The sequence below is a fragment of the Olea europaea genome, unplaced genomic scaffold, assembly GCF_002742605.1.
Source record: "Olea europaea var. sylvestris unplaced genomic scaffold, O_europaea_v1 scaffold363, whole genome shotgun sequence".
NCBI lineage: Eukaryota > Viridiplantae > Streptophyta > Magnoliopsida > Lamiales > Oleaceae > Olea > Olea europaea.
The window spans coordinates 190,176-205,835 of record NW_019255539.1 but is presented as its reverse complement, the minus strand read 5'-3'; the positions used below and the strand labels follow the sequence as shown (position 1 = coordinate 205,835).

Here is a 15,660-nt window from a genome sequence, read left to right as displayed (position 1 = left end):
ATTTAGTTCATTAATTTTTTTTCCTTCAATTAAGTTAGAAAGCGACTATTTCCTTGTCTTTAAACTTGGTTCAACATATTAGATTATTTGGTTGAAATAGCTCAATTTGCTCGCCTCCTCCCTCGTCCCATTTGAAATTAATGCATATTTTCATGTACTTATTGAGTTTAAGATTTTTTTATATGAATGACACATTAAATTGCTTGTCCCATTAGAGGCAATTCAATTAAACATTTAGTTCATTAATTTTTTTTCCTTCAATTAAGTTAGAAAGCGACTATTTCCTTGTCTTTAAAATCACCAAAATGCAAGAGAGAGGATCTTATAAGCATCAATGACAATATTGAAGTTGCAACCAAAAATAGCTAAAAATTCGAGAAAGAAGATAATTCTTTTCTATTATATTATATAAATATAAGTTAGTGGTATGGCTATGCGAGTGGTTTGTTATATGATGGGATTTTGACAGTTTGTGTAATTTATGACTAACTGGACAATTATGATAAAATTTTGAGGATCAGGCTAGCCTTTATAAATGTTAAGGACGCAACCTGTTATTAGAATAATAGGTCGAGGACTAATGGTGTAATTCCCTATATTTAATGTGATATTGGCTAATAATTTGAATAGTGAGTTGGCGGAAAATCAGTGCGAAAGGACAGGAATAGAATGAGCGGAGGTTTCAAATAAAATTCGAAACTCTTTATGCCTACTCAGTGGGTGGGTGAAACTCGGGCGAGTTATAGTTGTTGACTCGGGCGTAGGCCTTGTGGTCCCTGCTTAGAGTTGATTAATTGCAATTTGCAACACAGCCAACATTTGATTTGTTTGGGAATCTTCTATTAAGATTTTGTTGGAAATTTCATATAGCTAAGAATTCGCCCACTCATTTAAATTATTGTTGCTGTTGGAGTGTTCGGTTATGCTTGAAAAGCGATAAGATTGTATATTGAAATTTTTTAAATCTCAAATTTATTTAGCAAAATTCTTGATAGTCCAAGGCGAAACACCAAAATTGAAGACTAAAACCTCGTTTGGTACACGTTAACGTAAAAATGAGAATGAAAAATATGATCGTTATGGGCCCCACACAAGATATATAAATTCTAGTTTAGTGGCTTGATATGATGGATAACGGTCATATTTTTTATTTTAATGAAGAAAAAATGAGAAAACAAACAGGAACTGAACGTCATATGTGAAAGAGCGGGCTTCGGAACCGTGACCTATCCATGGTAGCTTGATTAGCCCCATGCTTTACTAGTAGAAAGATTCTACGAGATAATAGAGAAAATTGAAGCTCAATGACTCCCACAATTGATTATAGGAGGTCACATACCTAGCCCTTGTTTAAGCCCCATTTTAGAAAAAGAATGTATTTTGGAATAGTAAATTAATAGAGTATATGTGGTTAAAAATTAAGAAAAAAATTTAATTTGCTTTAATATTATTCAGTAGAAAGATTCTACGATATAATAGAGAAAGTTGAAGCTCAATGACTCCCACAATTGATTATAGGAGGTCACGTACCTAGCCCTTGTTTAAGCCCCATTTTAGAAAAAGAATGTATTTTGAAATAGTAAATTAATAGAGAATATGTGGTTAAAAATTAAGAAAAAGTTTTAAATTTGCGTTAACATTATTTTATTGGAGAATGTATGGTTAAAAATGAGTTTTGAAAAAAATGAATTTTTAGAAAGAATGGGACTCAAACAAGGCCTTGAAACTTAAAAGATCACTTGCAATGTATGATTGATTATCGTACTTATTTAATTGTCAATTCACCTTTCCATCACCTATTATGAAATGATTCATTGTCAAGATTTTAAAGAACGGTAGGAAAACAAGAATTAGGGCCCATTTGATAGTGATTTTAGTGATTGGTTTTTTTAGCCGTTAGGGGAAAAGTAGGGGTCACATGTGAGTGGAAAAGTCAAAAATGATGATTGAAATAGTGAAATAATAGTCAAAAGATTATTTTTTTGGGTGAAAAATCACTACCAAATGGAGCCTTAATAAATTTGTCATTAGTCAATTTTTCTTGATTAATATAACATTGACAATTTTGTTCACATTTCATGATATGACGGACAGTCTGGCCATTAATGGCCAGATTTTTTACACATTGTGGAATGTCAACCAAGATGTCTAAATTGAATGTCAAAGTAGGATTTCCCCACAAATTATCCAATCCAACAAGAAGAATACGTAAAAAGTTCACTTAATTGGAGCGAGAAGAATGAAGAAATGAATGAACAAGTAGCATCAAGAAAAACGATCAATCATGGTTATTACAAAAGCTAAATCACAAACCAAAATGAAACTTGTATACGGTTCTAGAAAAGATTTACAGCACCGGGTTCCAGGGTTCCAAGATTGACTAGAAAAATGAATGCAAAAAATCAAGCTGTAATGTATCAATAACAAATCTTTCAAACAAAAATAGTGCATGCCATCAGCATCTTGGACTTCCAGGATCGGGCGTTATATCCTGAAAAACCTGTAATCTTTTTTTCCGCATTAAATTTGCACGATTAGTAGGATTTTCAGCTCTGCCTTGCTTCTGATGCTGATAAAAACACAAAGAACGCTTCACGGATTGGTTCTTTAATGAAGTAGCATTCTCAGGTTGAGTATGGTATCCAGATTTCATATCTAGTGTGTCAGTCTTTTGGCTTAAATCCTCATACTGATTCAGTAATGTAGGACTCTCCAGAATTATATTGGTGTCCACATTCTCATTGCTAAACTCTTTATCAGTCTCCCAATCTTTTCCCGGGAAACTACTACTCCAAATTTGCAGGTCTTCCTCATCCTCTTCAACCATATCAGCCCAACTCTTATTTTTACTTTCACAATTTAAAAATTCATCCGTTATTTTCCAATCTTTCTGCAGTTGTTCAGCTGATTTTAGGTTTTCTGAATCATCTTTAGCTGCTTTAGATTCCAAACTACATGCATTCGTAAAATTGGAACTCAGACCATGATCTCCTTCAAAAGTTTCTCTAGAGTTTGTACAATCACCAGAAAAGTCTAATTCCAAGGGCAAATTGTATTCCTCCATAGAAGATTTTTCCTGGCCATCATATGCCAGAAAGTCGACAATTTTCCATTCTTCTTCACTGTCAACTCTAGAAAGATTACTCGGTGGCCTCTTTATCCAGTCTCCATCGACAGATGCAGAATGGTTTCCTAAAATTTGGGGTATTGCTTCTGGAATATTGGATTCAAGATTCTGGTTTGCTATAAACTGCTTATTTTCGCCGTTAGTAGATTGCTCAAAGGACAATTTTCGACAAAGACCTCCTTCTTCATCCCCAACCGACCATCCTCTTCTTTGATCTCCACCGACCATTTTGCGTGCAGAATCTGCATCCTCTACCGACCATCCTCTTCTCTGATCTCCACCATTGAATGACCATGAACATCTTGGCTGCGTGAATGGAACTTTAGGAATTCTTCCAGCGCCAAATGGTGAGTAGTGTGCCATTTTACGTGCAGAATCTGTGTCCCCTTGTCCCATAACAAACTGATGATGTTTTCTTCTATAATCAAAATCTTTTCCACGTTCCTTAGGCTTAAGAACATGCTGAGACTCCAACTCAGAGAGCATTTCAGTGGCACGCTCTAAGGATTTGGCATACGATTCATCCAAATGCTCATTTTCAGATGAAACTCTTACAGTTTGAAGCAGAAATTTGGCTTCTGTCAGCTTGTTCATGTGCATCAAGCATACAGCCAAATTGCACTGCTTATTCTTATCTGATTCAAAAGAGAGTCCTTTTCTGCATGAAATAATTTCACCTATGAGCCTTCATATTGAAAGAATGAGTCCATAAGTATGTTATTACAAAGTTGAGTTCATGTTTGCTACATAGAATAAATAGGACCTGACATCATAAAAACAAGATTTTAAATTATTTTTCTTCCTTAATGTTGTTCAACTATCCAATTCTCCCTACTAAAACATGTCACTAGGATTCAAGATAGATACCTATAATTCTCTTCAGCGGATTTGAAATCTCCCTGCTGCATGTATGCCCAGGCCAAATTCCCTAACAATCTGCAGGGTATTTCGACAGGAAAAAAATGAGATATCTAAAGAGAAATCATAATATTCATTTATAAACTGAGGATAAATAAATGCAAACAACTACCTTGAATATTCTTTTTCAATGGTAATTTGAATCTTCTTCCCTTGAGATCTAGCTAACTTTGTCCTCTTCCCACCAAAAGCAATCCCTTCTTCCAACTGCTTCAGTTTTTGTTTAAGGATTTCAATCTCTTCCTCAATCCTTCCAGATCGCTGCATAAACATGAACATTTCAGGTGAAACGTGAAACTTAATCGTTTTCATATCCCAATATGCCATTGTCATGCTAGCAAAATGTTAGGAAATTAGCCCAAACCCCAATTATGAGAGCGACCATAAACACAAACACGAGCAAACAAATTGATTTATAGTGGTTCGCTCTCACTGAGAGGTAAAGGGAGCGTAAAGTAAGATTAGGCTTCACATGGTCTAGCATGAAATGAGTGAATCTAGCACCTATATAGACATGTGCCTTAGAAAGTATCAAATGAATTGCATTCACTAATAAAAGCATTTGTGAAGGTGTTAACCTCTAACAGTAATTAGCCAATGTGTTAAAAAAATTCAAGAGGAAACACATTTTAGAATTCAGATAGTGGTACTCCACCTTTTAAAGTCAAAATGATTGTACTTGCAAAGTATAAAATGAATTCATTGACTAACAAAATGCATTTGTAAAGGTATTTATTCATCTCCAACCATAAATTAGCCAAGGTATAAAAGAATTCAAGAGCAAAAGGCACGAGCTAGAACTCAGATGATTGAACTTCACCTTATAGAGTTCAACGAGTATATTGTCAAGAGATTCCTGAGACTCGGGGGGGCAAAGATGACGGAATGACTTTATGGCCTCAATTGCCTCATCAGACCGGTCCAATTGCTTCATAACAACTGCCATGTCTTTAAGGGCACTATCAACTCGATCACCGGAATTTATTGCTGCCCAAAACAGGGAAATGGCCTTGCTTGGATCCTTCTCTATCAACTACTCTCCAAACGAATTAATCAGACAAATAAGAGTCAAGAATTGTTGATCGCTCCAAGAATAATTCAATTATGAGGAATTAATTTTTCTTGCCTATAAGCCACTTTTTTCCTTATTTTCATTTGAAGTCACATGGTATTATTTAGTTCATAACACTCTGATAAAATGTCTTTAACATTTTTTTGGCGTGTTTTTAGCAAAATTAATTGAAAATAGCTGCTATATCAAAAGTTAACAGTAAGAACTATGAATATACTCGGTGCAGGTTTGTTGATTATATGGTAATAGATAGAACAATGAGCAGGATTTTGACTTCTTTTTATTTCTTAACTCGTCAACAGTTTATAGAAATGAGTTTTTTATGTAAAAAAACACAATAGGATCAAATTAGTTACTTTCAAGAAAATATATCAAGTTCGTAAAATGAAACTAAAATTCTGTACCCAAAGAAACGAAGCAAAATATCAAAAGAAAACATTCAGAAAAATATAAACATCCCTAAATGTCAAGATTCAAGAACCTAACCAATGATAAATCAGAAAGAAATCGATCGTCGCAACCACTCATCAAAGTTTCAGGAAAATTAAAAATCTTCGTGTACTGAATTAGAATTTGGAACAGGAAATTGCTGTTAATCAGTACTCACCTGAACATGCTTCGCTTTGACATAGGGCGAGTCCCCAGAAGGGACCTTGTGAATCACATGGAAGAGATCACCTTTCGCCGGAGGCGACCTCCTCGGCTTCTTCTCTGACACGGGCAACGGCGGCGAACACCAGCTTGTCCTCCATGCCGGAGGCGGCGTCGAGAACCCCCTTGACGTAGAATTGTAATGATTCTTGTGATGATCAGAACAGCTGGTACTCAACATTTTGATCCCTTTTCTTTATTAACCATTCGAACCCTTCTCTTTTTTCTTGAAGAACCCCGTGAATCCCACCGAGAAGCAGATGGGTTAATCAAGAAGATTGTTTAAGCGATGAAAAGATTTCGCTTTAGCGAAGAATTCCCTTGAGAAAGGAGAAGAAAAAGTAAAATGATCGATGTGAAGAAGTAGCCGTTGTATAATTATCCGTTGGGAGAGGAGACGTCATTTTATAATGGGACAGTAACGAAAGTTGCAGGTTCGTCCCCGACCATTTCCAAAACTTGCACATTTCATCCCTATTTGATGTTTGACAGCATACATCCCCAAAGTTTGCTACTAGAAACAAATATAAGGACGAAACTGTAACTTTTGAGAAGGATTGGGGACAAAAATTACAATTTACCCTTCTACTTATTAATGTGATTAAGTACATCATTTCTAATTAATCATTTGGTCAAACATCATCATTATGTTGGGTTATTGCTCCGTCTGGAGTTCTAGTCACTTTAACCTGAAGATCGATGTATGAAGAAAAAGTCAAATTTGCATCTTAAACATCAATCAAAATTGTTGAAGCATTGCCTCGGTATAGGCTAGAGTCATGGCTAAGCCTCATACAAAGGTCATGCCTAAACATCATCCAAGCTAGTACCTAAGCTTTCTTAGTAGAGACCAAGGTCACACGAAAGCCTCCTCCCAAGGCAACAACCATCCCTTCCTAGTTAGCATATGCCCTAACCAAGGCCACATCTAAGCGTCAATCAGAGCATGGATTTGTCGCATCCATGCCCTTAGTCAAGGTTTGTAGAAAAAAAGAGGTCCAAACAGATGTTGTAACATTGAACCATGGTCTAAGAGAAACATAAAAACATGGGAACTGTGCATAAAAGATGCCCAAATGATTGTGCTAAAACATCAAACCACATACTATAATAAGTCCAAAAGCCTAACATAAATGGTAGCCTCGAATTTTGGAGCATTATGGTTATGCATCCATATTAAATGGAGCCTTTTATACACAGAGGAACCATGCGGAGGCTAGACCTACATGTACAAGTCAAGGCCAATGAACCTCACAAGACAAGCAAGTGTCTAAAAGATGAGTTTGATCTCATGCTTCTGAAATGTATATGGTTAGTTGAAAAAAACACAATAGGATCAAATTAGTTACTTTCAAGAAAATATATCAAGTTCGTAAAATGAAACTAAAATTCTGTACCCAAAGAAACGAAGCAAAATATCAAAAGAAAACATTCAGAAAAATATAAACATCCCTAAATGTCAAGATTCAAGAACCTAACCAATGATAAATCAGAAAGAAATCGATCGTCGCAACCACTCATCAAAGTTTCAGGAAAATTAAAAATCTTCGTGTACTGAATTAGAATTTGGAACAGGAAATTGCTGTTAATCAGTACTCACCTGAACATGCTTCGCTTTGACATAGGGCGAGTCCCCAGAAGGGACCTTGTGAATCACATGGAAGAGATCACCTTTCGCCGGAGGCGACCTCCTCGGCTTCTTCTCTGACACGGGCAACGGCGGCGAACACCAGCTTGTCCTCCATGCCGGAGGCGGCGTCGAGAACCCCCTTGACGTAGAATTGTAATGATTCTTGTGATGATCAGAACAGCTGGTACTCAACATTTTGATCCCTTTTCTTTATTAACCATTCGAACCCTTCTCTTTTTTCTTGAAGAACCCCGTGAATCCCACCGAGAAGCAGATGGGTTAATCAAGAAGATTGTTTAAGCGATGAAAAGATTTCGCTTTAGCGAAGAATTCCCTTGAGAAAGGAGAAGAAAAAGTAAAATGATCGATGTGAAGAAGTAGCCGTTGTATAATTATCCGTTGGGAGAGGAGACGTCATTTTATAATGGGACAGTAACGAAAGTTGCAGGTTCGTCCCCGACCATTTCCAAAACTTGCACATTTCATCCCTATTTGATGTTTGACAGCATACATCCCCAAAGTTTGCTACTAGAAACAAATATAAGGACGAAACTGTAACTTTTGAGAAGGATTGGGGACAAAAATTACAATTTACCCTTCTACTTATTAATGTGATTAAGTACATCATTTCTAATTAATCATTTGGTCAAACATCATCATTATGTTGGGTTATTGCTCCGTCTGGAGTTCTAGTCACTTTAACCTGAAGATCGATGTATGAAGAAAAAGTCAAATTTGCATCTTAAACATCAATCAAAATTGTTGAAGCATTGCCTCGGTATAGGCTAGAGTCATGGCTAAGCCTCATACAAAGGTCATGCCTAAACATCATCCAAGCTAGTACCTAAGCTTTCTTAGTAGAGACCAAGGTCACACGAAAGCCTCCTCCCAAGGCAACAACCATCCCTTCCTAGTTAGCATATGCCCTAACCAAGGCCACATCTAAGCGTCAATCAGAGCATGGATTTGTCGCATCCATGCCCTTAGTCAAGGTTTGTAGAAAAAAAGAGGTCCAAACAGATGTTGTAACATTGAACCATGGTCTAAGAGAAACATAAAAACATGGGAACTGTGCATAAAAGATGCCCAAATGATTGTGCTAAAACATCAAACCACATACTATAATAAGTCCAAAAGCCTAACATAAATGGTAGCCTCGAATTTTGGAGCATTATGGTTATGCATCCATATTAAATGGAGCCTTTTATACACAGAGGAACCATGCGGAGGCTAGACCTACATGTACAAGTCAAGGCCAATGAACCTCACAAGACAAGCAAGTGTCTAAAAGATGAGTCTGATCTCATGCTTCTGAAATGTATATGGTTAGTTGAGGTTGATGGGCCTCATAGGTCGAGCATTAATCTAAGTTATGAGATGACCTTCATGCTTTTAGACGTACGTAGACAAGTCGAGGCTGATGAGCCTTGGTCAATCTCTAGTCTAAATGATGAATCCTACCCTCGTGTGTTAAACCGACTCATGCAATGTGAAGAAAGCCTAAGACTATAACTCAATTTCAACATTGGCAAAATGAATTGCATTTGCCAATAGGTATAGAGCTTAGGCTAATTCGTGAGCTTTGGCAAAATTGATTCCTTACTTGAATGTGGAGAATCCTTAATTAGAACCCTCAAAAGTGAGGACTCCAAATCCATGATGCCTTCAAGCATAAGTCAAGGCTAGGTGCTCGAGCATTCTGATGGTCTCATTAGACTTGCGAGGGAGGAACACGAGCAAGTTAACAAGCATTCGATTGTGGACCAAAGATGATTCGCTGTGCAAAAGCTAATCATGAACACCAAGTATCAAGAAAGCTCTCAAATATGGCATGGGCTGAGCCACCAATCCAAAGGATCTCAAATCTTATTAGCATAATGAGACCAATGACTGAATGGGACAAGGTAGGATGAGATATCCTAATGCCTCTCACAATTGTTATTAAAGGAAGAGCTACAGGGGGGCTAAGGCGGAAGTCACCTTCATCAAACTACATACTTTGAGCAAAATGAGGTGGTGTGTTGACCACCCGTCAACATCAACATATGGGTGGGAATAAGCCCATCGAGAGATAGAGATGCCCATTTCTCTTCTTGAACTCTATATACATCCAGGCAAAGTAACCCTAAGGGATAATTCAGTGGTCAAACCTTGAGTTTACTCCCCATTGGTTACTAGTTCGAGTTCCCTCAGGGCCATTAGGGTGAGCACCTGGCTGTAAAATTCAGAGGCCCGTGAGATTAGTTGAGGCGTGCATAAACTGGCCTGAACACCCACGATCATATATATATATTAAATTACCCACTTCAAGTAAATGATATGATTGGTCGACCACTCGTATGTCAATTTATGGGAGGGAAAGAGCAACCCAAAAGATGAAGATGCCCATTACACTCCTTGATCTCTACAAATACCTCTTGAAAATGATTAGAAAAGGTAATTAATAATTATATTCCAACCACAATATCTATACAACATTTTAACTACATATTTTTTTTGCTTATTTCGACAATTATATCTTCAATTTTTGTCATTGCATTTTTCTCCCTAACATTGAATTAACTAACATATTTGTAGCATGTTCGAGCCTCATTACTTCCTAAGAATAAATTTTGAAATAGTAGATTGATAGAGAATGTGTGATTAAAAAATAAAAATAAAAATTGCGCGTAATATTATTTTATTGAAAAATGGGTGGTTAAAATAGAAAAGAAAAGAGAAAAATATATTTTAAAAATAATAATGATCAAACAAGTTTCTAATAAAGATTTTCAAATATTCTATTAGTATGACAAATATTTTATAATTTAAAATATGAGTGACAAGTACATGATCATCATTAGAGTCCAAATTTATTAAGGCCCCATTTGATTCCCATTTTTTTCAAAATGAATTTTTTTCTCTCTTCTCTTTAACAGTACATTCTTCATTAAAATAATATTATACGTAAATCAAAAAATTTTCATCAATTCATTTTTCATCAATCTACTATTCTAAATTTCATTTTTTTCTTAAAAATGGGTGTCAAACACCCTCTAATTAATAGAGGTTGAGACCCCCTCTATTTCAACCGTCTCGCATTTTAACATTGCCTTAAGAGTGTGTATTATCCAAATTTTGGTTCTATTGACTTTAAATTCATCCAAATTTTGAAGTAAATAAGTTGCAAATGGACACCCTAATTTATAGCACTACATAAAATTAGAAAAAAGCCACGTCAAGGCTCCCGTTTGATTCTCATTTTCATCAAAATATATTTCTCTCTTCTTTTTCACCACACATTTTTTATTAAAATAATATTACACATAAATCAAAAACCTTACCTTATTTTTCATTCACATATTTTTCATCAATCTAATATTATAAAATTCATTTTTTCCATAAAAATAGGTATCAAACCCTTTCTTAGATGCTTTTTATCTAGAAATAATACTATTTGTACAATTGCAAAATCTAGACGATTGGTTTAAAAAATATTTTTTAGAATAGTTGTCAATTAATATTGCCAAAAAAAAAAAAAGGAAAGGAAAAAATTGAAACTGGGTTGCCAAAAAAAAAAAAAAGGAAAGGAAAAATTGCAACTGCGGTCCCTAACCTTATCAATTTCTGCAGACTTCATTCTAATCTTTAATTTATGCCAACGAAAGTCTCTAACTTTTCAGAAATGTGCAGCAGAGGTCCAAATGAACGGAAATCATCTATTTCACCGTTAGTTGATCAAAGAAATTGATTTTGACCAAATTTAAGATAGGTAAAATGGTAATTTCGTTATTTATCCTCTTTTTATCCTTTAAATTAATTTAAATAAAAGAAAAAACTGTTCATTTTTTCCACCCAATAAAACCCTCTAGCCATCATGACTTGCAACAGATTGTCTTCCCCTGCCATTTAATCTTTTTCTCCTACCATATGCCCACTTCCATCCCAAAACAAAATCAAACCCACTTTTGATTGCCGTATCTTTGTTTCTTTCCTTTTTTGCTCCTTGATCTGTACATGTAACAATCTTTCCCACATTGTTTGCATCTAGATGCACTTTTTTCTGGTTCTGTTAAGGTTTTTAGATTCAATCTCATAATGATCAATTGAGCTTTTAAGGTTTTTTTTTTTTTTTTTTTTTTTTTTGGGGTTGTTTGATTGAGCTTTTAAGGTTTTTTTTTTTTTTTTTTTTTTTGGGCAGTGATAGCTAAGGATTGGAGAAGAAGAATTTTTACGGTATGTATACTTGAAGACGGTCTGTGGAGTTTTCTAGGTTTGTGGTGCAGAGCGGACCTATGATATGAAGTTTAAGGTTTTTTTTATGTACAGTTGAGACCGTCAAAGCTCGGGTTTGAGGCTCGGGATTTTGCTTGGTTACAGTGATAGGAAGATGAGTAGGTGTTAGGAGATTTTGTTAATCATTTTAGGGGAATTTACCAAAATGTCACTTTTTTTGAAAATGCACAAAAAATTTTGATGTGCACACAATTTGTACAAAAATGTCACTTTCTTGTTGTCAAATGTCTAAATTACCCTTAATTTGACTTCTTTGGAGCATTTAATACTCCTTCATGATTGATTTTCAAAACAATTAATGTTGTGGTTTGATTGTGTACTTTGTATATTATAATTATTGAAAATATGAATATTATATTGTAAAATACGAATTTAGTTAATAAAAAATGAATATAAAATCCTTCTAAACCCTAGTTAACATTAAAAAACAAATTTATTGTGAAAGAAATCCTTATTTCAATATCTTCTCCATTCATTTTCTTCTTCCTGAAAAAGACATTACTTCAACCATCTTCTTCATCTATCTTGAAAGGTAAGTTATTACGAATTGTTTATATTTCTATCGAAAGGGATACAAATTACAGCCAACAATTATTCGCTGCAGCGGAAGATGACCACACCGTACAGGACGACGACGTCAATCATCAGCAAAGTGTCCCAAACAATAATGCAGCGGATACTCCAATTTTCGATGTTCAGACTGCACCATTAAATGAGATGTTCGATGATCCCTTACATGGTACAAATACTGGTAATATTGCTGACGTTGATGAAGAACTATTATCACATTTCAAAAGTCCGGATACATGCGACTGGATTTCCACTGTGAATACGCCGGATCTTACTGAAAGGGAAATATTTTTTACCAAGAAAGAGTTGTACTCGAGAATTCGTCTACTTGCGTTGCGAGAGAAGTTTCAATTTCAGGTTAGCAGGTCAAGCCAAAAAATGTTAACCGTTGTATGTGCCGACGGTAATTGTAAGTGGATGTTACGTGCTTCGAGTGTGAAGCAGTCCGCCATCTTCATGATCCGCAAATTCAACAATGTGCACACATGTTCCATAGATTATCGTCGTAATGCACATCGACATGCCACTAATTCCGTAATTGCTGAGCAGATTATGGGAAAATTGGATTATACGTACAGATCGTATGATCCTACCGCTATTGCTCGTGACATGGAATGTGAGTTTGGTGTGAAAATTAGTTACCATCAAGCCCGTAGGGGAAAGGTCGCTGTTTTACATTTGCTACATGGTACACCGGGTGATAGCTTTCAAAAACTTTCTTCGTACTGTCACGTCCTAGGAGAGAGTAACCCGGGGACAGTAACGCACATCGAAGTAGATTCTCGTAACAGGTTTCACTACATTTTCCTAACTTTCGGTGCAAGCATTCGGGGTTACTTGCAGTACATGAGGCCCGTTATTTGTATTGATAGTAGTCACTTGAAAGGTCCGTACAAATGTACCCTTTTAGTGGCAACTGCCCAAGACGCCAACAAACGGATTTATCCGTTAGCGTGGGGAATTGTTGATGCCGAAACGAATAGATTGTGGATGTGATTTTTATCAAATTTGAAAGATCTTATAGGTGACTCGAACGAATTGGTGTTTGTTTCCGACAGGAAAAATAGTATTGAAAATGCCATTGCTCGCCTATTTCCTCGAGCTCACCATGGGTGCTGTGTTTGGCATATGAAAAAGAATTTAATCCAGCGGTACAACAACGAAGTTCAATATTTCTATTCAAAAGAGCCGCAAGAACTTATTGGACCAAAGAGTTTGAAAGACTTTTAGGACAGGTACAACATTTTGACGAACAACAACGCAGAATCTTTGAACTCAATGTTGAGACATGCCCGTTCGTTACCGATCACGTGCTTAGTGGAACACATTCGGGATACTATGCAGAAGTGGTTTTATGAACGTCGAGCAAGTGCAACCACATGCAGCACCGTTCTGTCACCAACGATAGAGAATGAGTTACGGACGACGTTCGAAGCAGGTACTAGGCTGCGAGCGCATGGGTTGACAAATAACTTAACACAAGTTGGAATATCCAACGACACGGACATCGTAAACTTCTCCGAAAAGATGTGCACTTGTCGTGAGTTCTAGCTGAATTGTATGCCGTGCGTTCGTGCAACCCGTGCTGCTTGCTTGAGAGGTACGTCATTGTACGATCTCTGCTCACCGTATTACACATCCGAGTAATGGAAGGGTGCCTACGGAGAAGCTATATATCCTATTCAGCGTGAAGAGGACTGGAATGTCCCACTCGAAATTATAGGTACTCCTATTATGCCCCCTAGTGTGCGTCGTCCTCCAGGTAGACCACCCACACGACGTAAGCGATCCAGACACGAGTACACCACACGGCTCAGGAAATGCACTCGCTACGGTGGACTTGGTCATAACCGGACCACATGTTCGAACCACACTATACCACGTTCGTAGCATTTTGTACATGACTGGTTGAAATTGTAAGTGAAGTGTTCCCCCACTGTTGTTTGTATATGACAATGTAAATATTCTATTAATGTTTTCATTCTCTTACGCGTAAACATTATTCTTTGTTATGTTAACATTTCTAGAAGCAAATGCGCACATCGCACTGCATAACTGTCTCGAACCAAAATACAAATTTCTTATGCATAACATTGTTGCGATTGTTGACACATGTAAATAGAATATACGGAATATGAAAAGTTCATCCATTATAGAAGCTTCCTTTGAAATGCATATTACGAACAAATCATTTGTAGCGCATAACACTGTCCGCAAAGTTCAGAAATTATATTCAATGTACACATTAGGTTGTGTTCGTTTACCCAAACTGCATGTTATATGAATATGCATACTATATACACAGAAAATTTGGCAGTAAACCCCGACACTTCATCTGTCGTTCCCGACAGATGGTGCCTGCCATTCTCGACAGTTGTGCGACGCTCCGCTTAACAAAATACAAAAATCACATAACTTGCCAACGGGAGTTTCCTACTTGCTACAGAATTGGTTAAGCGTCACAAAATCCATCCGTTACAAAAAATCACTATACATACATACGTAGAAACCCACACACGCAACAAAGCCGGACTCTTCACTCGGAGCTAACACTTGAACCTTCTTCCCCACTGTCATCATCCGAGCTGATGACAATTACCTTGGGCGATGGAACGCGACCTTGTCCCTCATCCTCGTAACGTTGATTTTCGTCTACATCCATAAATGGGACGACCCATTCAAGCACATTTCTCGGAGACTCACCTTCATCAGTTACAACTTCGTCAAGGTTCGGAAAGGGAACGACAGTGATGGCTCTCCTACCACCATTTGAACTCACTTCATCATCGTCCGAAGAAATTACGATGGGACATTGCGGAGTCGAACCGCGTGTCGGCATCGGCTCCTCAAGTGCCAGCGGTGAATTGTTTCCCGTGGACAATGCCATTATTTTCGTACGAAGAAACAGACTTCAAATACTTTGATACGTTCCTGCTACAAGATGCCTCTGAAAGAGTTTCATATATCTCACTTGAAGAGTGCAAGCCTTGCTTTATACTGGAGGTATATGAGAACATTTAAACCAATTTACCAACCAACCACCATTTCATTTGTAATTAACACTTGATTGACCATTGGTGTGATGGTTTAGTGTGATGGTTAAGGGTGTAAGTGTACTTTAATGTAGTCCATAAATGGTGAGAATTATGACTAAATTGTACCCATGTGCAATACCTGCAATGGCAACATTCCTGCAATGTATTTGTACTTACATTACTTAACAAAATTTATGTACTCATTAGTCACAATTGAATACCGTTTTTGAATTCTAAATCAAATGAATTACATGAAAAATTGATAAAATTAATGTCCCTGTCAATGAAGATGAACATTAGATGACTTTACAAGCCATTTTTAAAATAAACTTTAATTTCTACGAACAAGCGAATTTATACTCAAACGCATTTCGAAATAAAC

At 36.6% G+C, this 15,660-nt stretch overlaps 2 protein-coding genes across 3 annotated transcripts; one reads left to right on the top strand and one right to left on the bottom strand.

Moving 5' to 3' along the window:
* Positions 1-2,265: 2,265 nt before the first annotated feature.
* On the bottom strand, positions 2,266-7,773 carry LOC111386596 (protein POLLENLESS 3-like). 2 transcript variants are annotated; one of them, XM_023011067.1, is made up of 5 exons: positions 7,369-7,773; positions 4,866-5,078; positions 4,158-4,306; positions 3,995-4,063; positions 2,266-3,785 (listed from the first exon to the last, which is right to left on the bottom strand). In XM_023011067.1, exons 1-5 carry the CDS (start codon positions 7,591-7,593, stop codon positions 2,456-2,458), a joined length of 1,986 nt encoding a protein of 661 aa, XP_022866835.1. In that variant the 5' UTR covers positions 7,594-7,773; the 3' UTR covers positions 2,266-2,455. The 2 variants fall into 2 exon arrangements, with proteins under 2 accessions (XP_022866835.1, XP_022866834.1); XM_023011066.1 differs by lacking the exon at positions 7,369-7,773 and adding an exon at positions 5,725-6,130.
* A 2,006-nt stretch (positions 7,774-9,779) lies between these two features.
* Positions 9,780-13,239, top strand: LOC111386581. Its single transcript, XM_023011049.1, has 3 exons — positions 9,780-9,834; positions 11,579-11,613; positions 12,169-13,239. The coding sequence occupies exons 1-3, from the start codon at positions 9,780-9,782 to the stop codon at positions 13,237-13,239; spliced, it is 1,161 nt and encodes a 386-aa protein (XP_022866817.1).
* The last annotated feature ends 2,421 nt before the right edge of the window (positions 13,240-15,660 follow it).

What these genes read in the sequence shown, in the direction of transcription:
- LOC111386581 (XM_023011049.1), top strand. Translation starts at nt 9,780, where the DNA reads ATGCCCATTACACTCCTTGATCTCTACAAATACCTCTTGAAAATGATT. An exon ending in CTTGAAAATGATTAGAAAAG is followed by an intron (nt 9,835 to 11,578) that starts GTAATTAATAAT and finishes TTTTTTGGGCAG; the next exon opens with TGATAGCTAAGGATTGGAGA. An exon ending in GGAGAAGAAGAATTTTTACG is followed by an intron (nt 11,614 to 12,168) that starts GTATGTATACTT and finishes TTCCTGAAAAAG; the next exon opens with ACATTACTTCAACCATCTTC.
- LOC111386596 (XM_023011067.1), bottom strand. Translation starts at nt 7,593, where the DNA reads ATGTTGAGTACCAGCTGTTCTGATCATCACAAGAATCATTACAATTCT. An exon ending in TCAAAGCGAAGCATGTTCAG is followed by an intron (nt 5,079 to 7,368) that starts GTGAGTACTGAT and finishes TTTGGAGAGTAG; the next exon opens with TTGATAGAGAAGGATCCAAG. An exon ending in TCCGCTGAAGAGAATTATAG is followed by an intron (nt 3,786 to 3,994) that starts GTATCTATCTTG and finishes TATTTCATGCAG; the next exon opens with AAAAGGACTCTCTTTTGAAT.